Here is a 23,261-nt window from a genome sequence, read left to right as displayed (position 1 = left end):
AGGGACAATTCAGTGCCTTCATGCACGTAAAATGGGTGGTCCAGGAATAAACCGGAGACTTTAAAACCTGCAGCTTTTGGAAAATGTGATGAGCAAACACCAGCAATATGCCATGGGGAATTTTAGGCCAGGAAATGCTAACTATAGCTACAGCAGTGCTGTGTTTAGGGGTTGTGGGGCCAAAGTAAGAGGCCCCTTGGTCCAGCTCTGAGTCAACACTGCCTCTGGAAACCTGCATCCTGTCCTGACTAGGGGAACTGCCCGGATAATGGAGAGGAATTAAAGTCCCAGAACGTCTCCCTACAGAGGGAATAGACACTCCACCCGATTTGAGCAGCTTTTATTCACCTTGGCCAGCTCTTCACTGACACTTTTCCAAGTGTCTCAGAAGGCTCTTTCAAGCATTTTGTGTTCACTGACAGACTATTTCCATGCATTGTGTATTTCCATGCTGCAGCAACAGCCATGAGCAAGCTAAATGCTGATGCCTTTAACCTGCTTTTAAGGTTCTTGTTTAGTCATACCTTGCACAGGACGACATCACAGACAGGTGCTATGCAAGATGAGCTGTTGAAACAGGACTTTTAGAGCTGACCCAACTGCTCTTCCAGTAGCAGAGCTGCAGGACCTGGTTGTCTTTGCCTGCCTTGGTGAGGATATGCTAAATCTCATCTTGGAAGGATTTATGTAGCTGCACTTCATGTATCAAGGAAGAGATTACTGCACAGAATAAACACCTTTACTTAAAGCCACATGGAAGCTACTGCTCAAAATAGAGATAATTCCTCATGCAGCTATATAGAAAAACATTCCTTAAAAGTTAGTCTTTTATTTTAACTGCTCTTCTTCCATGTACATAAAGCATAGTCCGCACAGCACTGTTGCCATTTTCAACAGTGGCTTCTAATTTTCGATTTTGAGATTTAGGGGTGGCCAGGCTCCTGGGAAACCACAGGGAGTTTTAAAGCACACAAAGCATCATGATCCCTTTGAGTGTGTGATACACTACAGGGTTTCACAGCCCAGGGCAGCTGGAAAACCCTTGTCTGGATATGAGTGTCCAGACCCAGAGACATTTGTAAATCTTTACCTGTTGAACCTCTTAAGCCTGGGTAAAACATTTTGCTGTTGCTTTTTTTTCCAGCTGAAGATACATGGGTTGTGACCACGCAGAGTCTGCTTTGGCAGAAAGAACCATCAGTAGGAGGCACATGGGGTGACCAATGGAGCTGTTGCTACTGCCAAAGGTGCCTGTCATCCCTGGGGCAGTGGCCTCAGTGCAGGTGCTTCAGGGGCGGTTCAGGAGGCAGCAGAGCACTCCCCATAGCATCTTCCATGGCAGGAAGTACAACCATCCCAGGGACTTTCTCATGGCCAGGATTCATACTGGAGAACATGAGAGAGAAACATGGAGGCTTTTAAGCAATGGCACAGGAGAATCCTGATGGATCAGGAAGTTTCTCTGCCATGTTATCTGCTGCTTCCCTTCCTGGTCAATACCAGGACACTGCAAAAAAATTTGCAGACAAATTTGAGCAGTGGAGGACTGCTTGCCCTGGGAGGGCACTGGGGTCCCTTTGCTATGGCTCCTGCTCTGGTTTTCAACACAGGGAGGAACTGTGGGATCAGTAGTGGGACCCACCCTGGTCCCTGCCTTGGGAGAGCTCCTGAGCAGGGCACAGCCAGCACGTTCCTGTTAGCAAAGCAAGTGCCAAACCTACCTCCATCTGAGTCAGCATTAGTTCAGTTCCAACCCCCTATCCATTCTCAGCTGCAAGTAACAAACAAAATTCACTTGTGGTACAGCTCCAGTAAAATTTAAGCTTAATGGAGTCAAGCAGGCAGAGAGGGCAGCATACAGAACCTTTTCAAATGCAAAAAAAGGCAGTGGAGAACCTCTGAAGATCTCCTTATCCTCTCTACCACCCATGGGACTTCTGAAATAGCATACAGCAGTGCCTTTCCTTCCCCACTTTGCTACACCTGCATGCCTGACTTCTCGTGGTTTCTGCAGTGCCTTTGACACATACTTGTTACTGTGCAATCACAGTGCATGGCTTTATCAGCATCGTTTTCAGAACTGCCATGTGTGCTCCCTTACAAAAGCACATGGCTGCATTTAATGCTGGACTGAAAAATGCCCAAGGTGCAGATCAGTCTTGATCAAGAACCAGCGACTGCAAAAACATGAGACTTTAAAAAATGTATTTATTTAGTTCAAGTTTTGATGCAGATTTATGTTTATTTTTTTATAAATTGGCACTCCCAGATGGTTCAAGCACACACAGTTCTGACAGTTTATTTTAAGCTGAACATCTCCATTTACTGAAACCAGTATTCATGCAGAACCCTTTTATATGGCAACTTGAATGAGCAAACCTCCTCAGATCCTCCATATCTTGTGTGTGTATCAGGCAGACAGTAATGTTAAGGATGTATAAGCATGGAGTGGAGCAAAAATTGAGCATGACACTAGAAAGGTGGCTCAAGGCATAACAAAGTAAGTGCTTGCTGATTAAGTGGGTAGAGGCTTCAGGAGATGCACTGGGAGAAAGCACAGACTGCTGCCCTGAGCAGTGAATTGGGTGGGAATAAATGGTAAGTCAAAGTTCAATGCAAGGTCATGGAGGAAGTCATGTAACAGAAGCAAGAGCAGTCTCAGAATAATCTGAAAAGGTCTGAGGAAATTTTAATCAAGGTGTATGGCTGTGGTTTCAGTGCAGGAGAGTGGCAAGCAGATTCATGACTGGGCACACAGAACAGTGATGTATAGCTGGAAAAGCCTAGAAAAAACACTGGAAGGTTGTTTTGTTCCTGTTTTGACATTTATATGCCCAGTTCTAGTGCCTTGGCATATGTGTGAGATATAATTTCTGAGATTAGAGAGCCATCCTGATAGAACACTTCTGTCTGTTTCTAAAAGACCTTTATACATCCAGAAGGAATTTTTGAAATGGATAAATCACTGAGAAGTTGGTTCACATAAATAAGACTAAGAAGTATGAAACACTGTGATGCTTAATTCACAAATCTCTTCTTCTTAGCCATTAATTTCATCCAGACTACTTCAGCCAGCAACATCAAGCAGACACAGAAGTGCTTGTAGAATTCAGTGCAAATATTTCAAACAGTGTACAGGGGGCTGTTGTTGGTAAAAGACCAAACATGGGTATTGTTTTAATTGCCCTGTGGAATCTTTTCATAAATAGTTGCATGCTTTTTGTGGATTAGCCTCATGCATTTAAAGCTTTGTTTTGCCTGATGTAACAACTGCTCAACTGCACCAACAGGAATAACTTTACAAGTTTATTCTATTTTATTTAAATCAATGTATACAGCTTCAGAAAGAAATTAGTATTTATTTAGCTAAAATGTTTCAAATATTAATAGCAGCTTCAAAATGTTGACAAGTCCTAAAGCCCAGCAAGTAACATGCTTTGATGTGTTTGTCTTCTGGCAGCTGAAGAGAGAACTGATTTAAAATGTAAATAATTAGTTTGCTTAATGTTTTCTTTCCAAATGTGAAAACTGTTTGTAATTTTTTTTTCTCCCTCCAAACTGTGTTTTAAATTACATTTTATTGCTATTATTTTACAATGTATCACCCAAAAGAAAATGGAGACAGCTTGCTTGCTGACATCCAACTGATCTGGTTCTTGCCTTCAGGTAATCTGTGTGGGTTTGGCACATGTTTGCCTCTTTGTGGCACATCTTCCTACCTATCTGTAGGCACACCAGCAACCCTGCTGAGGCCACAGCTCCATTCAGGTCAGCAGGATTATTTGGTTTATTTAAGATTAAATTACTGCATTTTTTAAGGATTGCTGCCACAATAAAGATATTTAATCTTTTAGTACAAAGGGATTAATTTACACTTTAGGTATTTCAAAATAAATCTGTAAGGATTTCCTTTTTTTAATTTTTATTTTGCAGCAAAATAGAGCAGTTATGGAGGCCTGATTCCCAGCTGGGGTAAGTCAGCTTGCAGATATTGGAGATGCTATGATGGTTACAGCAGCTGAGGATTGAGATCTACAGTTTCCCTAAATATATGATGCAGATGTACAACTCACACCCACAGTGGCAACTTAACACATCTATCTGGCAGTGCATGAATCTCAGTCCCACAGGAACCCTTCTATCCCTTACCTACAGAAATAATCTTTGAGAGCACAACAACTAAACCAAATCTTGTACTGCAAAGGCACAACCAGAGAGGAATTCAGGTTCTTTTTGAAAAGAGTATCATGAAATACAGCTCTGAGCCAAAGCCCAGTGATGCTCCAGCCCTTTCTGCAGCCAGCAAATCCCATGAAGGCCTGTGGGCCACCAATCCTGTTGTGAAAAGAAGGTGACTCCCAATGCAGATGAGTCAATAAGCTCAGGAGATCCTCGTGTTAGGGCTGCTGCAGTAACTTAAGAGAGAGAACACACCTGCAACATCCCTGGCAAGCTCCTGCTATGAGCCCGTGACACTCTTAGACTGAATTGAACATCCTGCAAACCTATGAACTCTGCCCACCTGGTATCTGACACTGTGCCCTTCTGTGAGATCCTGTTTTACAAGCAGATGATTTCTAACCAGATGAATTTACACATTTTGAAGTGTCGTTTGACTTCTCCTCCGACATTAAAAAGACACTGCATCTCCACACAGGTGAATTATTTACAGTGACAACCTCTGCACAGGATGTGTTAAATACAGCTAGCCTTGCAAAAAAATTACCTGCAAAGCCACCCCATCAGTTACTATGAAGACTGAGGAGGCTGGTAGAGCAAGCGGGGACACCTGAACAGGGAGGGAGCTGTCTCCCCCAGCTAGAGACCTTTGCTAGGAGGTTTCTAGAGCTGAGCTGAGTTCTGCAGGCTCCCTTGCCAGTGAGTGGAGAGTGCTCTGAGGGCATGGCATCTGCCCTGCTTCAGAGTGGTGTGCCAAGACCCACACTCCTGGCTCATGTTGGCACTGACAGGGCAGATGTCCTCCTGCCCTCGTGGAAACGGAGTGGCCACTCGAACTGCCCCAGTTCTATCACAATTAATATAGCAGAGCCGTGCCAGCACGTTTTCAGCCAGTAACAAATGAGTCAGTAGGTGTGCTTTCCTCCACAAAACCCATACATATAAACCAACATTCCTCTTTAACTCAAGAGCAAAAGGAAGTTTTGCTTCGGGTTCATTTTTTTCAAATCAATCTTATCCTAAAAGCTGTTCACAGGAGACTGTGAGAATAGTGAGTCCCTTAGTGCCTTCCCCTGTCCCTAGTCAATTCTAATCCCAGATGCAGTTTAGTTACTTGGGGATGTGTCATGTTTCATGAGGGTAACCTATTTACAGGCTGACTGCTCCTATTTACATTGCTTTCATTTCTTCCTTTCATTGGCATTTCACAGTATCGTATTATCAATTCAGCCTTTGGGAAAGAGGCCAGTGTACATAAATCTTTGAAAAAAAAAAAAAAAAAAAAAAAAGATCCTGAGTGGATTAGCAAGTGACAGATGGTAGGCACTGTGTCTTACCACACTGAGGCAATCCACAGGGCAGGCAGGTTGCCAGGCACATAGCATGGCACGAACAAGTTGTGGCCTTAGAAAAACTGATGGCAAACAAAACAAAGGCCATGAAAACCTGCAATGAGGAAAAAGAAGTGCAGCAGATAGTTCATATGTGGTCATGACGACGAGGTGCTAAAGAAATAAGCAACATTCCAGGCTAGAGCCCCTAGGATCCATCAGGCTGGCACAGGGCAGCTGCACACCCATGCACCAGTGGCAGTCTGGGGTTTACAGCTATGTCAGGTCGGCTCAGAGATAACCTCAGAAAGCAATGCAGCTTCCTGCTTTGGGGGCTGGAGATAGCCTGCTTTACACCAGGCTCAAATACCTCTGCTTAGCATGTACCTTCACAGCTGGCCATTCTGCTTCACCATCCCCAAGGACTCGATTTAACCTGGCTGAAACAACAGCAAAGGTCTCACAAAATTCCACTCTGCCAGTCCTTCACCCCAGTAGCAAGGAGAACAGACCTCTTCGGTAACAGTGGCTGTGGTAGTGCTCCAGCACCTGAGATCACAAGCTTCTCATATCAAACCCTCAGCAGACACGAGGCACCAGTTCTTTGCCACGAAATCCTTCCTAACAAACAAGCAGCAAACTTTTCATACAGCACGATGTAAGGCCATGTCCAGCCCAACACCAGCTACTCCAAGGGAAGGGCTGAGTTATAATTAATGCCAGACTGAGAAGTCACTTTGCAATATGGATGGTCATTTATTTATTGTTTTATCATGACAGATCAAATGCTATGGCTGCAATATCAGAACATGGTGTCATTTATAAAGTACCAGTATTATTAATGTGGTGGTAGGATACTGTTAACATTTACAGAGATGTGTATAATAATTCCATAGCTTTGCCTCAGTGACAAAATACACTGGCAAGCAGATGATGGATGGAATACAGTGACTCTTTTATTATCATGTTTTTTCCTTCTTGATTACTGAACAGCCTATAATGATATCAATAATTGTTGCTGAATCTAATCCATTTGAATATGGTAGATAGAGCCTTTGCTTTTACAGTATGTGTCAGAATAAAAGAGAAGAATCTGAAAAATAAAGAAAAGGCATTTCCTTACAAAATGAGATGAAAAAATAAAACAATATAAATGGAACTTTCAAGTGTTTCTTTTTATATTTAAAGCTCTTATTTCAATAAACTGTATTTAAACATTCTTAAATAATCATTCTGTACCTTTGATTTTCTGTTTCACCTTTGGAAACAAATAGAGTAATCTCATTATAAATGTGTGCAAATAGAAAATATATATAAATATATTTATGGCCCACGTCATAAAAAGGTGGTCTCAGAATTGTCGTTTTTACAATGATCAGTTGGGGTTCCTTTCATTTTGTCCTGCAAGTTATTTGAGCTCTCTTCTTTTAAGCCTTTGAAGTCCACATGCAAAGAAGAGCCAAGCACACACATACTGTCCTGTGTTTCATTTTGTAAACTGCTTGATGACACCTGTAAAACAGCCCCAATGTGACTGAACAGTGGAGTTGACGTGATCCACTTCAACAAACTGAAGTCTGCTTGGTCGACTGCTGAGCTCCATGGGAATGTTGCTCCCACAGGCAATGACTCCACCTCTGAGGTGCCACATCGAACTTCATGAGACCCCATGGATCTTTCCAGACTACTTGCTGATGAGGGGAGCTTGTTTTCCTCATACAACACAGCACTCTGGGGAGAGGCAGTCGCAGTCTGATCTGTTTTATGTTCTGCCTTTGTGTGCTCTAGGAAAAGGGACTCCCTTGTTTGATGAGAGGTTGGCAAAGGAGTGCTTTGGTTATTAGCCTTGTAACAATCACTAGCATTTGAGCCAAGGTTTGGGGAGAAGCTGTCTGCAAAGAGTCGTGTCTGACATACTGTCTCCTTTACATTCAACTTGGTGAGAAGCTGGGTGCGAGTCTCTGGGGACAGTTTGCTCAACTGGCGTCCAAGCTGAAGCTGGGTTGGGAATAGTGTTCCCTGAAGGGTTCTGTACAGGAATCTGCAAGAGGAGAATGAGCACGTGAAAAGAAATGAAAGAAGGAAATACCCAATACGTTATTAAGGGAAAATATCCAAGACAAAAGCACAACACAGAAAAATAATGCTCTACACAAGAAAGCTTGCAGATGGACAGCTCTGAATGCCGTGCTAATATTTTGATTAATAACTTAATTAGGCAGTGTAATAAATCTGTATCCATAGCCAGTGATCCACCTTGTGATTACACACAGTCTTTCATCTTTCCTGATGAGGAAAGGCAATGGCGATAAGTCTGCAGAGCAAGCCTCCCACATCCACAAATAGGCAAGTAGGTCCACAGCATACTATCAGAATTTGGGTACTGTGCATTTTATGTGAGGATGGACTGAATCCGGAAGCATCAGAGAAAACCTCACAGGGTAGCAAACCTGTGCATGGCCAGCAGGTTTGACCAACAGACTACAATTATCCCATTCTTGTGGTCCTTGGCCAGGAGCTGTGGTCTGTTCCTGGGGTCAGGAGCACAGAATAGGTAAGACAACCTGACTTCAAACAATCAGCTGCTGAAAGAAACCGAGTTGGCTTGTAGGCAAAACAAAAGATGGGGAGTGGAAAATGTTCTTGCTCTCCCAATCATATGCATAAAGTGCCTTTACATACAAGAAAATATATGAGAGAAGATACAATACCTGGGCAGCAATGCAACAACTGGTGATATAATACATGTGAAATAGAACATGGGGTCTCCCATCAGCCTTTCCATGGTCCAGTATGGATTGGAAGGAGGATGGCAGACTGGGCAGGAAGCATTGTAAACCAGAGCCACAATGAAAAATAAAATGATACTGAAGATGCAAGAAGACCAGTGGAGAAAAGTCTAGAACAACAATTTAAAAAAAAAAACAACAACATGTAAGTATAATGATTCTTTATATTCTGAGGAATTTACTGTGACTCAATTAAATTAAAACTTCTTAATTTCTGGAGTCAAATCCAAGCACAGCAAAGAGTTTAGTGCCTTGCATATTTAAAAATTCTTACTATAAATACAACACTACAAAGCTGTTTTCAGATCATATTTTAAAACCTTTTCGATGCATTTAAAAAATGTCTGCTAAAAATAGAATGCGCTGAGGCAAAGAAGCAACCATCTTATGTTTTTGAAAGGTGGCACTAAGAGAAGAATTGTATCTATGCCAGTGAGTTTCTATGTAGGCTGTAGGTACCTTACCCAAGTTTTGGTTTCAATAGCCAAATGCAGGATGATGGTGAAAAGAGCTATTGTGGTTATGGGAGTTCCCCAAGAGAAGATATCCACCTCTGAATCATAGTAAGTCTGTAAGAAAGAAGACAGAATTTAGCCCAAACTGTGTTGCCAGTTCTCCTCCAAATGCTTGAAATAGAATAGCTTAAACCAAACACTTACAAAATAGGGGATGAAGAAGCAAACCAGGCTTTGATACATAGCATCAATCATGTTCATCCAAAACATATGTGGTTGGTACTCCTGTGTCATTAAAAAAATAAGTTAAGAAAATCAGATCATAATGAAGATCCTATCTGCCAGGACAGTTATTTTGAGGGGCATATTTCTAGGGCAGTTTTAAGGGCTAGGGAAAACAGCTTCACAACTTTGCCAATCATTTAGCTGCCCTGGGGGATGAAGCAGGAACAGTCTACATGCAAGTCACTCTATTCTGGAATAAAAGTATTTTGCCTTTTTGTTGTTGTTGTTTTTTGTTTTTTTGATTTTGTTTTGTTTTGTTCTGGCAGAGGGTGTAATTTGAATCTGATGCTCAAGGCAGGAAACATTTATGAAGGTGCCCTATTTTATTATACATGCTATAAATATGTATATAAAACATAGATATATACACACATATCTCTAAGTATGTGCATAAAATTGCTTGCTAAAACAAATATTAAATTAACATTTTGGTTTACAGAAATATCCAATAGCAGGGGTATAGATGGTCATACCATCTATAGATATTTGGGACTAGATATAAGGAAAAATAGTTTATAAATGGCATAAAGTTTATATAATTTTGGTATATATTCTACATCTCCAACAATTGGGTTCATCAGGTCTTCTTCCTTTTGTGGAAAATATCATTGCAGACTAAAAACAGAAATGGAAAGATGCTTAGAAAGAATTCTACTGTTACTTGGCCTTCTGAACTAACATGGTTAATTACTGCATCAGGTTGTTCAGAGGGATTGTGGAATCTCCAGTGCTGGAGACATTCAAAACTGGACTAGATAAAGACTTGAGAAACCTCATCCAGGTTTGAAGCTGTTTTGATCAGGGGTCTGGATCAGATGGCCTCCAGAGCCATCTAAACTATTCTATTCTACTATAGCCCCTTTTTGAAAGAGATCCCACCTGGAACAGGATTTTTTAAGTTTTTAAAATGCCTTTTTAGGTAACTATAAAGAGAATACGATCAACAGATTTAAAAAAACCCCCACAACAACAGCTTAGAACGATCTCTGGGCTTGTCTATGAGAAATAACTGTTCTGTGAACCTGGGAGACTTCTCAGTTTGCTAGCTGAAGACAGGCAGACATAACCTCCCAACAAGCCTTAAGGCATTACAAGATTTCTATCATCCTAAAAATGTGCAAGAGGAAGGTATTAATAGTTACAGATCTTTCAAGTGTGACACACAGAAACAGAAGAAATGTAGAAAACAGAAAACAACCCATGAAAAGGACAGAGTTTGGACTAATGGACTAAAATAAGTTACACTCAAATTCTCCTTTCATCTTTCCAGGAGAGTATCTAGCAATGCTGCAACATGTGTGGGGTTCTGAATACAGGTGTACACTTGGAGGCAAAAACCACTTACAGTGTCCTCTCAGAGAACAGCTTTGTAAGACACTTCTAAGAAGGCTTTTGCCTTCAAAACAACGTCCCCATATAGACAGTTTTGCCAAACAGCAAGATTTTCCCACAGTACACTGTACCTGTAACTACCAGGAATGGTTTGGCTCAAATTCCTCCTGCAATTCCTTCTGTTTCCTTGTGCAATTCAAGCAGATGGGGACAAGGTGCTTTCAACAGATATTCAGCTGAATCTGTGATCTGTGACTACCTCCCTCAGAGCCCAAGTTTATCGTGCTTACTACCAAGGCCATCTTTCTCTTCTTCTAGTAAAGGGCTGGCAACTGAAGTTTTGACTACGTACTGTGAGGCTATTCTGTAAAAGCCTGCACTAGCTACAAGATGCAACCTGTTTTATTTTTGTAGTTATTTGTGAGCCTGGACCATGAAGGAAGTGTTCAGTTTAGGTTGAATTAAATCATCTAGCTTTCTCTCCTGTCATGCATTAAAAATATGGCTGGCTGGGGCTTTGTTTGTTTGTTTGTGTGCCTTTTGTTTAGGTGTACTTTTGGCATTTTGACTCAGATAAGAAATATCACAAAGTAGTAACACTGACTTCTCAGACTGTATTTACCAGCCATCTACCCTTGGGGATCAGGGCTGGTTTTCAGTTGAAACTAAAGATGTTCAGGAAAGAAATTACAGTAATCAAGAAGTTTTTACCTCCATATTCTGTCCGCTTTTATAAAGCTGAGGTACAGCAATTAACACTTCAGCTGGCACATCCTTATCCAGCACACCAGTAATCAGTTGTGGAAGAGAAGAGAAGAATAAATTAAAGAAGATCAGATACCACTGATCAATCATTGATGAGCCAGAGAATCCACAGTAGAACTGGTACCAGAAGAGAAGGGCCACAAACATCTGAAACAGAACAAGCAATGCTGTAAATATAACAAGATAAGGAGGACCATCGTGCCACTGTGTTCTGAAACCATTATCATTCCAGCTGAACATGTGAGCAATCCTTGTGAGGATACCTACTCTTTAACTCACTTCCTGATGCACGGACCACTTGGCTAAGCTGAAAACATCTGGCACACCTGCAAGTCTTTGTGCTGCTGGAACCACAAATCTCAGGCATCACACAAAATTAACTTTCGGTTCAAGTGAAACACTGAGGTGCAATTTAACTAACTGTAAAAAGCTCTCCCAACCACCACTGACCTCTGGGTAAATGAGTACTGATGTCACAGCACTACTGTAAGAACAAGAATTTCCACAATAATATCCTCTGCTGGCTGGAGATGTTTTGGGAGAATTTTGTGGTCTACAACAGATAAATGCAGAGCTTTTTTGCAAGACCAACATGAGATCAGCAGCACTAAGGAAGGTGAAACTGTAAGGTCTAGAAAAGTTATCTTAACTATTGAATCTTTGTGCTTTGACATTCAGCAAATTAGTAGAGCTGTAAAGATTCCTGAATCTCCCCTCTTCAGCTCTATGAAGAAATCAGCTGCATACATATCTGCAGAGGGTGTGTTCATCTACTTGGGTTGGAGGCACCCAAAAAGAAACAAACCACAGAACTTGTTTTTTCTACAATCTCTTCAGCATGTAAAATCCAGAGGGCTCAGGAAAGGTGCTGATTTCAGATGATGATGAAGGATTTGAGGCCTAGAAAAAGATGGACAGCTTCCTAGAGAAGGAAATAAATTCCCAGAATTGGTTCTCCTAAAAGTAAAATTTTTACTCTTCTTTTTAAAGTGATTAAGACCAGAAAACTATTGGAAACTGTTGAGGGTTTTACTCCTTTTAACAATGAAGTTGGGAAATGACGTGACTTCTCCTTTCACTTCCTCTTTTTTTTTTGTATTTTGTTCTCAAAAAGCTTTCAGTCAGATGGAGAATGTTAACCCTTCATGAATTTGAGATATACAGAGGAAAATACAGATATGTTCTGTGTGCCCAAATGTGGTTGAAAATTAAACATAGGAAGAAATAAAAGGCTATGGTGTGCTTAGTCAGTGAAAGCTGCTTTAAGGAGAGTAAACCTGTCTTGTAAAAGGGAATTGCCACAGAATAAGAGGTCAGTCCTACAGTACACAAATGTACAAACATGTATGTGTGTATGTGTGTATATATATATACACACATGTATACATAAAGTATATAAATGCTCAGGCAAAGTTTACATACTACACTAAAGTGGCTTGTATATGAGCAACAAATAGCTGCTGTTAGCAAGCCCATTCTATAAATTAACCTAGGAAAAGTTAAATGGTAGTATTTTTGTAAGCTCAACCCCTAGAAATGTTTCTGTAAATGTATTTCCAGAAAAATATCTTCCTCTGGCCCAGACAAGACTGAGTTACCAAAGCTTACCCTCTTCAGTACAGTTGTCTGGGACACGGCGGTTTCATTCCAATTTCATTCCAAAACTGAACATATTTTGAAAATTATTTCTTTTCCACACCCAAAACCAAACAAATTTTCTTGAGTAATTTCTCAAAAAGAAATTACAATAAATATGTGCATTTATGTACCTTTTTCTCACTGTTTTAAAACAAAATGCAGCTAATTCTGGACACAGTAAATTTTCTCTCTAGAGCCTTGCTAACCTGTCTTGGAAACAGTTAGGCTCTGGCAAAAATAGGTGGTTTGATGAAAATACAATCAACTGAAAATCTTCCACCTCTACTATGGGTCTTAATAGTGCTGTTGAGGAAAGCTGTACAAATAAATGAGGCTTAAATCAGATTTTTTCCTCCTGAAATTTTACTTTGTGTTAGACAAGATTTTAATTTTATTTCTAATGTTCTCTCTTGCCTCTGTGTATTGCCTCTCTGAAAAAGACAAAACGAATTTACATAAAGATTTTAAATAAAAAAGGTTTTCCTTCTTCCCCTGCAAGATGTGACTGTTTTATGAATGCGGTCCCAGAGAGAATTTCTCGGTGAATGTAAAAAAATTTTCAGTGTTGTCTTGCAGAGACAATGTATAAACGGAATGAAGATGCGCATGCTTGTGCAGGTAAATTTTTGTTTACATGAAATCCCGTTTCATCAAGCTCAAATATTTCCAGTCATGCTATTTTGTAATTTATACTTGTATTTTTATCATCTCCATGAAGCCAAACATCTTCTTGGATAAGTCATTTAAGTCTCCCAATAGCTTTTGCAGCAATCTGAAGTTTAAATTTTAAATTCGGTAGGTTCTAGTGGAGAATGGAAAATTTCACAGTATGAACAAATAGTAAAAAAAAAAAAAAAACAACACTTGAGGAAATAGAAAAATTTCAGAACATCTGCAGAGTAGCTATCTTGACTCTCTGTGGAGAATCATCCAGAATAGTCTCCCTGCAAAAAGTTCAGGTGCTCCTATCTTTCCATTTTTAACCATCTTTCCTTAAGGGCAGGCACTGCATCAGACATACTCATGTCTATATGCTGGATATCCAACTACAGTTTAGAGTCAGAAGCAACAAGTATTTCAAAGAAAGCTTTGAAGGCTGCCAAAACACATCCAACAGAAAGAGATGTCTTCAGTTATTTTCTAGCCTTGAGGCAGTAGCTTCTGAAAATGTCTTATTAAAAATGGCATGAGAAATAATACTTGTAATCAAGGGCAGTTGAACCAAAGAAAATAGAAGATTTTACCCAAGCTGAACAAAAGCATCAATGTATAAACAGCATCTCTGGCCGCTGATTGCTGGAGTGTCTTATGTGCATTACTTTTGTGTTTATTTTTTTTAATTTTTACTGTAAGATGGTTATACATACATCTCTTGGAAGTTCAGATTTGATACTGTCTATGAGTATCTTGGAAACATCCAGCACTGGGGGTGGAAGTACAGATGTTCACCATCATTCAGGATCAAGCCTTAAAACTGATGCATCTGAACACCACATTTCACTGCTGTACTTCAACAGGTGGCTCTCCACTCAATACAGCATTACTTAAATCTGCTTGCTATTTCTGACTGAAGCAGCAGCTCAGATCACCAAGTCCCTTCATTCTTCTGTGTCTGAAAGGGCACCTGCATGCAGTCCCTGCCCTGACCCTAGAATGTATTTTAATATGCTTGTTTTGACAAAAATACACTTTATTAGTCCTTTAGCACCCTTAGGTATTCTGGTGATATTCAAAATTTTGAGCAAATGATGGTTTTCTTCTGATAAAAACTGAGTATTAGATTAAAATTGGAAAGCAACTTTTGCAAAACTGAAAGCCACGTTTTTTCTGATGGACAAAATCCAGTCTTCTGCACAGAATTCATACATTGCCCTCTGAAGTAAACAGAAGTAGGAGAGCTCTAGCCCTCCTTTTTCTTGCTTCTTCATATGCCTTGCTCCCAAGGTGATTTGTAGCTGTTGCAAGTGAGCAAATATTTGTGCCTGCCAGTGACTCCCACCCAGCTGGTGGTATTCTTGGTTTCCTTGTTAGGCTGTTTTCAATCAATCATCTTTGTACTCCCAGATCAATGCAAAGGGCCTTTGTTGAGGCCAAGGAGTTGAGCTGTTTCTGGCTTGATGCCCAGTACTGGATTGAGTTCTGTTTCATACACCAGGGAGGAAACACAGACCCGTTGTCTGTTCTTTACCATCGTGTGTTTCCTTTCTAATGAACCCTTTTGATTAATTGGAAATAAGATAGATCAAGAAAAATACCTTTCCATTCTCCACATCTGAGACATAGAGAGGACTCAAATTATCTCAAGTCACTAGGAAGTATGTAAAGTGATTCACAAACAATGAGGAGATACAGTCAAGTCAACTGCTACTTTGGACCAATGCTGGATGGCATTGGCATTGAAGACTCCTGTACCCAGCCAGCTAAATCCTGCAAAACTGCTCTGTAAAGAAACTTTTCTTCAGCAGTGCTTGTTATTTGTGTTACCTAATTTGCACATTCAGCAACACACTGTAGCTGTTATGGAGTGGGTCCCGTATTTCTGCAAATGGCAGCCAGCTGTCTTTCAGCTCTGCAAATTTCTTTGCAGCTTATTTATAAACCATTTGAAAGCTGACCTAATGCTCACTTAGCACAAAATAAACCCTGGAAACATGTGGTGCCATAAAGCTGCCAAGTCAAACACTTACTGCATTTTTGTAGAAGAAATAGAGCACCATGTTGGCGAGTCGGGAATAACACCAGTGGCCATGAACAAGCAAAAGCTTCTCCAAATGCCTGAACCTCGGGATTGCAAAGTCACTCGCCATCACCGCCTTTAATGAAACAAAGGTTGGAATCGTTATTGTAAAGCACCACCCTCAATACTAACAATGAATCTAGTCATCTTCTCGACTCCTACAGTCAGTGGAAGTTGAACTCATGAAGAATGAAATTCATGACAGTGCTTATGAAACGCATAGATTTGAAATACCCATGAGCAAACACAGCAGCTCAGCAGAACATGCAAGGCAACCCTGTCCTCACTCAGAGGAGATCACAGCCTACATTGCAAATGGTGACAAGCAACAACAAAAAGCAAGAGGTGGGAGAATGGCTGGCAGCTGCAGTTGCACGAGCATGAAGGCTCAGGGTTCATGTGTGAAGACTTTGGTGACTGTATCTTTCTCTGTAAAAACTACAGTTATTTACAGGGCAAAATGAATTTCCAGAGAATAAGATAAGAACAGCACAATAAAGTGGCTGCATCATAATGCTTTAACTTTAAAAGACAAAACAATAAAAATATTGGTTTTAATTGAATTTGCAGACCTGGTTTATACAGTTTACTTGGCTGTCCTGCGATATCAGTATTTTGAGGGATTTTTTAAATCACACATTTTCTGTAACTATGTATGAGAAAAAAATCCCATTACATGAGAATCCTCTGGGACTGTACAGACTATCAGACGGCATTGACAAAATGAATCACAGTTTCCCTCTAATTCTGACTAAATTTCTGGGTACTGTACATTGAGAACTCCTTGTGTTATCATGGTTGTTTCATGATTTTCCTTACCCCTAGGATCACTAAGATTTAATTTAATATTATTTTCCATTTCATTTTCTATTTCAGTATCCTTTTTTCTCACAATTCAGTTCAGCAAAAACAGGAGGGAAGGTGAAAACCTCCAAAGGAGCAGTATCTTCCTTACACTCTGCTGGGTATATTTCGGCTGTATTTTTCAATGAGACGCATATTTTCTTTTAAGTTTTCCTAATTCTCTTTCTTAGTAAAACATCAAAAGGGTTCAGTTTTCTCAAGCAGGTGCTTGTAAAAGCTATTAAAATAAACTGTAAAACAATACGCAAGAGAAGGTGTAAGAATGCACTGCAATTTAAGCAGTAGATATATATATATAAAGACTGAGACACTTTTTAATATGTTGACACATCCTAGGATTTCTCAGGTACTAAGACACACTTGTTATTACTTCCCTGCACAGAAATCTGATTTGTCTTGCAGACATACAGCTATGTTGCAGTTTAAGGAGAACACAGCTATGCTATGTCTGCTTCATTTTCCTCCATCCCATCTCAGCCTATTCCAATGTCAAAACAAAACTGTTAGCTTCATTTGTGCTTCTAACATAGTACTTCTCAGCAGACTGTGAGAAGTGTCACGATTTTTTTTCTTTTTTTATTCCATTTTTATTAAGGTGAGCAACACAGAGGGAAAGATATGTTATCCAATTACATTTGCATGTTTACTTAAGCTCAAAATACCCACTGGATTTTCACTTTTTTTTTTTTTCCAGCTCCGCATGCTTCCACAGAACATGTAAAGAAAATAAATCGACAGTACTGCTGTCTGAGACATCTAAATGCTCAACGTCTTCTGAGTACCTGCGTGTGTACAATTCTGACAGTTGTTTATAGTAAAAAGGTCTGTGCAGTTCCTTAGGATTTGCAGTAAGGGATGGGATCTATAAACATTTTCCACTTTGCTGAAATTTAATTTAGAAATAAAACCAGGTAGTTTAATGAGGTAATGAGAAAATAGCTTTCAGACCTGGATACACTGCAAAAGCCAGGGGGATTTGAGGATGGGTTATTGTAAGCATATGAGCTCAACTGAAAGTGGCATAAAGAGGCAAGGAGTCAAAAAAAATGCTATGAGCAGTCTATGTCTGCATTAGGAAAAAAAGTGATCTGAATTAACATATAGATGACAGAGCTTATTGGTAAGTTCGTAAGAGGTGGTAAGACCCAAAAAAAAGTTTGCAGCAGACTTTTTGGAATTGATAGGTTTGGAGGGGAGCCCACAAAACCACCCTTCTCTGAGCTCTCTGGAGCCTGGACTGCCTGCAGTGATACTGCAGAAGTTATGCAGGATTTGAAGGTGCATACATATTGAAAAGTGTATGATAAATAAGATATATGATAAATATGATAAATCAGCTTCTGCTTATCTGGAGTTCAGAAAATGCATAAAGTTGACACTCAAGTTCATAGCTCACTAAATTTTTGTTTCATAAATTTGTGTGTTGACCCAAATAAATTACAGCATTCATGAAATCCCATGAAATAAAACTCTATAGCTAATTTGTGGACTGTGTGAAGGAGGCCTCTCTTCCTTTTTGAGCAAAACATCTAGCCAATGTTGCAAAAAATGCAATTTGGGTCAGAGAACCACCCACTGGTAACTAAGTTAAGGAGCATGCTCATCTGCTCAGGTCCTCAGGATGGAAACACATCCCACTTTCCCTGTAGAGCTATTTGACATATACTCAGCTACTCTGTTTTCTCATGCAATCAGCCTGCCCAAATACAAGGCAGGTTGTGGAAATGAGGTATCCTCATTCTCTGTGTCTTACTGCCATGTCTGGTCCTAACACTGCAACTGATCTGTGCTAGCAGTAGAGGAGCCTGAGATAATACATACATCCTATGCATATTCATCCTCTCTTCTGGGGATGAGAGAAGTGCCTCTTGCACAGTGGTAAATGCAGTAATCATAGGTGGAACACATCCAGAAGACTACAAGGCAAGCACCTTCATCCTGCTATTCCTTGTAACTGGAAATGTGGCCAAACCAAATAAGGTTTGCAATAAGGTGTAAGGAGCAGTGGTTCTGCTAAGGGCCACAATTTCTACTTTCTTTACTGTTTTGCAGTCTGAATAAGCTGAGCGAGTGAGGTATGTGGGTGTCTGGGCCAAGGGTCACCACCACACCATGCAAATAAACTACATCAGTTGTATTTGCCTGTGCGGCAACTCCATAGAAGTATTCCCAAGCACTACAGGAGAGAGGAGAATAAAAGCCAGAACAAGATTAACCTTATTTCCTAAATAATGCATAGCTGAGCTTCTTTTCTGCTTTAAACAACTATTTAGCTAATCATTTCCTTAATCATATTGCTTAGAAGGATCTGGTAAGTTCAATTTTCTGAGAAGGCAGACTATGTGTAAATCCATCACAGATCTCAGAAAAAGCGTGAGCTTGGCACCTCAGCACAACTTGCTGCTTTTCCTTTATTTGTGCTGACTGTCCAGAGGAGTGTGAACAATCTGATCTATGGAAAGCATTTGTTCCACATCCTCATGGGAGTGCTTTCCACTGGATGAGCAACATTACCTGCATGCCTTCTTGACCAGAGATCCCCACACCAACATCTGCAACTTGGATCATGCTGACATCATTAGCACCATCACCTAAAGATGACAAAATGCAGTTTTGTTGTCATTAGCAGACCAACAACGGTTGGCAGCAACAAAACAAAGGAAAACCAGTTATTCAGTGTTGGTTGAGTATAGCAAGAGAGATATTTACTAAGTGTTGGTTTGGTATAAAAAAAGATACACCTTTAGAATATAAGGTTCAAAGCTTGCAAAGTTTCCAAGACATTCTGGTCTTTTTAGACCTTTTTATCACAGGAAAGTAACAATAAAACAAATCCATCTCTTTTTAATAGTACCTAAAATTCAGGTGTCAGGCCCGAACTGCACCAATAGTAAAACAGTAGAAGGCTGAGAATAAGCATCCCCAATACCTCTGTTTCCTGATTAAGAGTCTGCCTGCAATCAGGTATGACTAAGAATTAAATGTGCAAAAAGCCCTAACGCCAATGAAAATGTCTATGCTGTAAAAACACCTATACAAATTAAAAAGTAGACGAATGAAAGAAAAAGTCAAGAGACTAGGGTTGACCAGTCCAAGATCTTTAACACATCCAAGACTGATAGATTTAGTTGGAATGGTTGCAGAGCCACCATCCCCTACTCTGCTTCCAACCATGATACCACAAATGATAGGTGTCATAGACAGGGTATCAGAATGAGTTATGTATCTAGATCTTAACCTCTTAAATTTACAGCCAGTGTACTAATAGAAAATGATACTGTATCAGCTTATGACAAGACACTTTCAAACTTCAGTGGCTGAGGAGCACACCACATATTGTCAGTTTTCCTGCTGCTGGCACATGTAAGAGTGGTGTCTGCCCACCAGACAAAGCTGTTGTCTTTGTGACTGTGTGATACAACCAAGTTAGCTCATGTTGGTTAAAAGGGAGCATGCATACAGCTAAGCTTTAAGCCAGAGCAGGAGCTTAAGCTCAACCTCAGCTTAGGTTCAACTTAAGTAGGTTCAAGATGCTCAGAAATAATGAAAATACAAGCTTCCCAGTCTCTACTAGTGTTTTTAAGCATTCTGGATAGCTTAAGTTAACGAGCCAGATGTTTTTTACAAGATATGCAAATGATTATGTCCACTGTCAGTTACCCAAAGATATAAATTCAGTAGGAGGGAGGCATATTTGAGCAAGATATAATATATTGAGCATGAAGACTGTGATAATCAGCACATACTTGGTGAGGCTGATGTCACACAGGTCTGGCAATTATTATATGTACTTAGAGTTTCTCATGGGTAGGTCCCACCCACATGTGTTCCAGCTATAATTAACCAATACAGGTAGATGAAAGCAAGTGTATTTGTGACAGTATGTGCTGAAATCGTATCTTTTAATGAGGCATGAACTTAAACTTCATAGGGAAAGAAGAGCTAGTTGACTTGTGTAAAAATCATAGAAACATGGAATATCCTGTCAAACCTAAGACAGATGGACTGCCAAAGTCTTCCTTTGCCAATTGAGTGATTAGGTGGGAAGAAGTGTAAGAGTTGGCATGATACCAACTCTCTGTAACAACAAGGCCAAGTCACAGCCTGTGCTGTATGGCTGACTTTGATGATAAACACAGAGCATTGAGTTTAAGCATGACTGGATGAAGCAGGACTGAGCAGTTTTTTTGGGTGTAATACAGTGATTGCAAAATGGTGTTTTGCACAGCATAAGATAACCCAGTTCTTTACAACTGTGTTCAGACATGTCAAAATCTCTCAGCATAACTGGGTCCTGATTACCTAACTTCTGTAGGAAGAAATCCCTAATACTACTCCAGAGTACTATCCTCGATTTGAGTAAATATGTTAGAATAAATATATTAGAATCATCCAACATGTTTGCAGACAAAACTGGAAGGCTGTTTCAGTTGTGAGGCAGCTGGGAAGGTCTTATTGCATGTCAAAAAAAATATCAAAATTTTCAAGACATAGTATACATCAAGGCAGGCTAGTTATAAACTGAGGTATTTACCTATTGCCAAGGTCATTGCTTTGAGTTTGTCTCTGACTAGTTTCACTACCATGCTCTTTTGGAGTGGGGTAGAGCGACAACACAGTACTGAACGGCATCGTTTGGCTAGTGCAAGAAATTTATCTTCTAGCGCAGGTTCCAGGGCATAAGCTAGAGTCCTTCCATCAATGACTAGGCCCAAGCTGGAAAGCACAGAGGAAGAGGGTGGATAGAGAGGGGTGAACCCAACAGTCATGTTTCCAGTAGCTCCATCTATTGTGTTTGAAAATTTAGACTCTACGCATTGCAGACACTGTTCCAGCAAGACAGCACATGTCTCCTGAAAAAAATTCAAAATAAAAATGCTTGAGAGAAAAGAACATGTATTCAAAGGCTTCTGTTTGCTGTATGTTTAGGCATAACTAATATGGGGAATGTATTATTTGCTGCGCTGTTAAAGTTTTAATTTCTAATAATCTTCTACTTGTTCTGAACACACTTAATTTTTGCAGAAGATATGACAACAGTAAAGAGTAAAAAGGTTTAAAATCTAATTCTTCCTTAACATGCACTTTTGTATGCTAAATTAATTTCTTTTAGCTCCTTCTCAGAATAACAGTGCTGGGAAATGATATATAATTGGTACCAAGTTAAGTATGGTGATGAACACCATTATGGTGATGAACACCATGTATACGCCCACAACTCAGATCAAAGAGTTATGCATTGTTAAAGGCCAATTAAAGGTTATTTAAGCTGAAATCTCTCTCCTAGCCATACTCAACTAGAAGATGTTATTGAGAATATATGAACATTAAAAAAAATGCTACTGGCCTTACAGCAAGAATGAATAAAAAGCAAAACCATGGAAAATCAATTTACCAGTTCAGTTGATACACCCAAGAACAGAAAATGCTGTTATCTTTTTTTCCTTTTTGGAAGAAATTGGAGCTGAATACTGATGGCCTACCTCTCCTCTGCTGATCTGAAGTCCAATTTTATCACCCCATAAAAGGACTACAGCACTATCAGTCTGGTTCCTTGTATGTCAGACTGTATCAGTAAACTCTTTGTGACTGCTTGCAACAAGTTGAACACAGGAAAGATCAGTAATTCAGAAGGATTAGAAAAGGTCTGTTAGGAAGCAAGGCACTATTGCAGGTGTGGTTTTCTGCCTCTCACTGTTGGCATCAAAATTTAAATACTGCTTCTATTTCCAGAGAAAAAGCCACCTGAGAAAACATTAATGACTTAGTTATCTAAATACTATATTTCAGTGGCACAAAATAAAGCACAAATTCTCAACAAGTTATTGATTGCTTTCTTTCTCAACATGTATTTAAAAACAGGTTGCCCATTAGACTCATTAGAGCCAATAAATAGAAATAGGGATATTTTGAGAATGCATACCAAAGAAAGTGATTTATGCTGCTATGGCATGTTTTCACTCATGGTAGAGTTCACTACACACAGTTACATGTTTTCAGTAAAGTTATGATACATGAGGCTATGGTTTAGAAGCATGATTTACTGAAAAGTATTTAAAGATATGTCCTACCTGGAAATTATAGGTGAAGCAGGAAAAGATGCAAAAAATAAAAAAAAAAAAAAAAAGAGGAAAAGGAAAAAAGCCATCAAACTTTTAATTGCTTTTAATTAAAACTTTTAATCAAACTTTCAGCATGTTGAAAGTAAAGCAAAACTAGTTCATTAGTCAACTTGTATATTGGATCTGCTTACTGGTGATTCAGCATTCAAAGTGATGATTTCTTCATCATGATCTAGTAGCTTGCAGGCATATGCAATATTAACAGCTGTTTCTTGCTTGTCTCCAGTAAGAACCCAAATCTGCAACCCAGCTTTGCGCAAGCTTGCAATGGTTTCTGGAACACCATCCTGCAAACGGTCTTCTATGCCAGTTGCACCTAAGCACATAAAAACCCCAAAATATTCCATATTAAATGAACACCTAAGGTTGCCCTTAATTTTAAGCTTAGATTATAAAAACAAAACCCAAAACAACCAGCAGCCACTTTTACTGGGAGACAGCTTAACTACCAAGGATTGCAAGATTTGGGCAGCTTTTTGGGGGTACTGAGGAGGAAGAAAGAAAAGTAGCTGTGGTAAACAGCTGCATCAACAATGAACAACAAATCTAGAATTCAAAATTTCAAAAGAAATCAGATGCCACTCCTAGTCCCAGAGGTTCAGAAGGCTTATTGTCTCAATGCTCTATATCTACAGAGGTTCAGAAGGCTTATTGTCTCAATGCTCTATATCTATGTCATTTCTGCTGAATGTTGCTAGAGAAACTATTGGTTCTTGAAGATCATTTCAGCTCCTAAAGTTCTTAACTGCCTCTTCTCAGGAAGA

At 39.7% G+C, this 23,261-nt stretch overlaps 1 protein-coding gene across 1 annotated transcript in view; it reads right to left on the bottom strand.

The window, feature by feature from the left end:
* Window positions 1-6,242: 6,242 nt before the first annotated feature.
* The window catches only part of ATP10A (ATPase phospholipid transporting 10A (putative)), a 118,371-nt gene continuing 101,352 nt past the window's right edge, over window positions 6,243-23,261 (bottom strand). Inside the window, exons 13-21 of the mRNA XM_066313592.1 lie at window positions 22,629-22,813; window positions 20,910-21,228; window positions 18,890-18,966; window positions 15,462-15,587; window positions 11,083-11,283; window positions 8,959-9,039; window positions 8,764-8,868; window positions 8,222-8,409; window positions 6,243-7,551 (exon numbers count right to left, since the gene is read on the bottom strand). Coding sequence (XP_066169689.1) covers window positions 6,846-7,551; window positions 8,222-8,409; window positions 8,764-8,868; window positions 8,959-9,039; window positions 11,083-11,283; window positions 15,462-15,587; window positions 18,890-18,966; window positions 20,910-21,228; window positions 22,629-22,813 — 1,988 coding nt within the window. The 3' untranslated portion in view covers window positions 6,243-6,845. The remainder of the gene's footprint in view (window positions 7,552-8,221; window positions 8,410-8,763; window positions 8,869-8,958; window positions 9,040-11,082; window positions 11,284-15,461; window positions 15,588-18,889; window positions 18,967-20,909; window positions 21,229-22,628; window positions 22,814-23,261) is intronic.

The sequence above is a fragment of the Sylvia atricapilla genome, chromosome 2, assembly GCF_009819655.1.
Source record: "Sylvia atricapilla isolate bSylAtr1 chromosome 2, bSylAtr1.pri, whole genome shotgun sequence".
Lineage (NCBI taxonomy): Eukaryota > Metazoa > Chordata > Aves > Passeriformes > Sylviidae > Sylvia > Sylvia atricapilla.
This window is presented reverse-complemented; position numbering and strand designations above follow the sequence as displayed.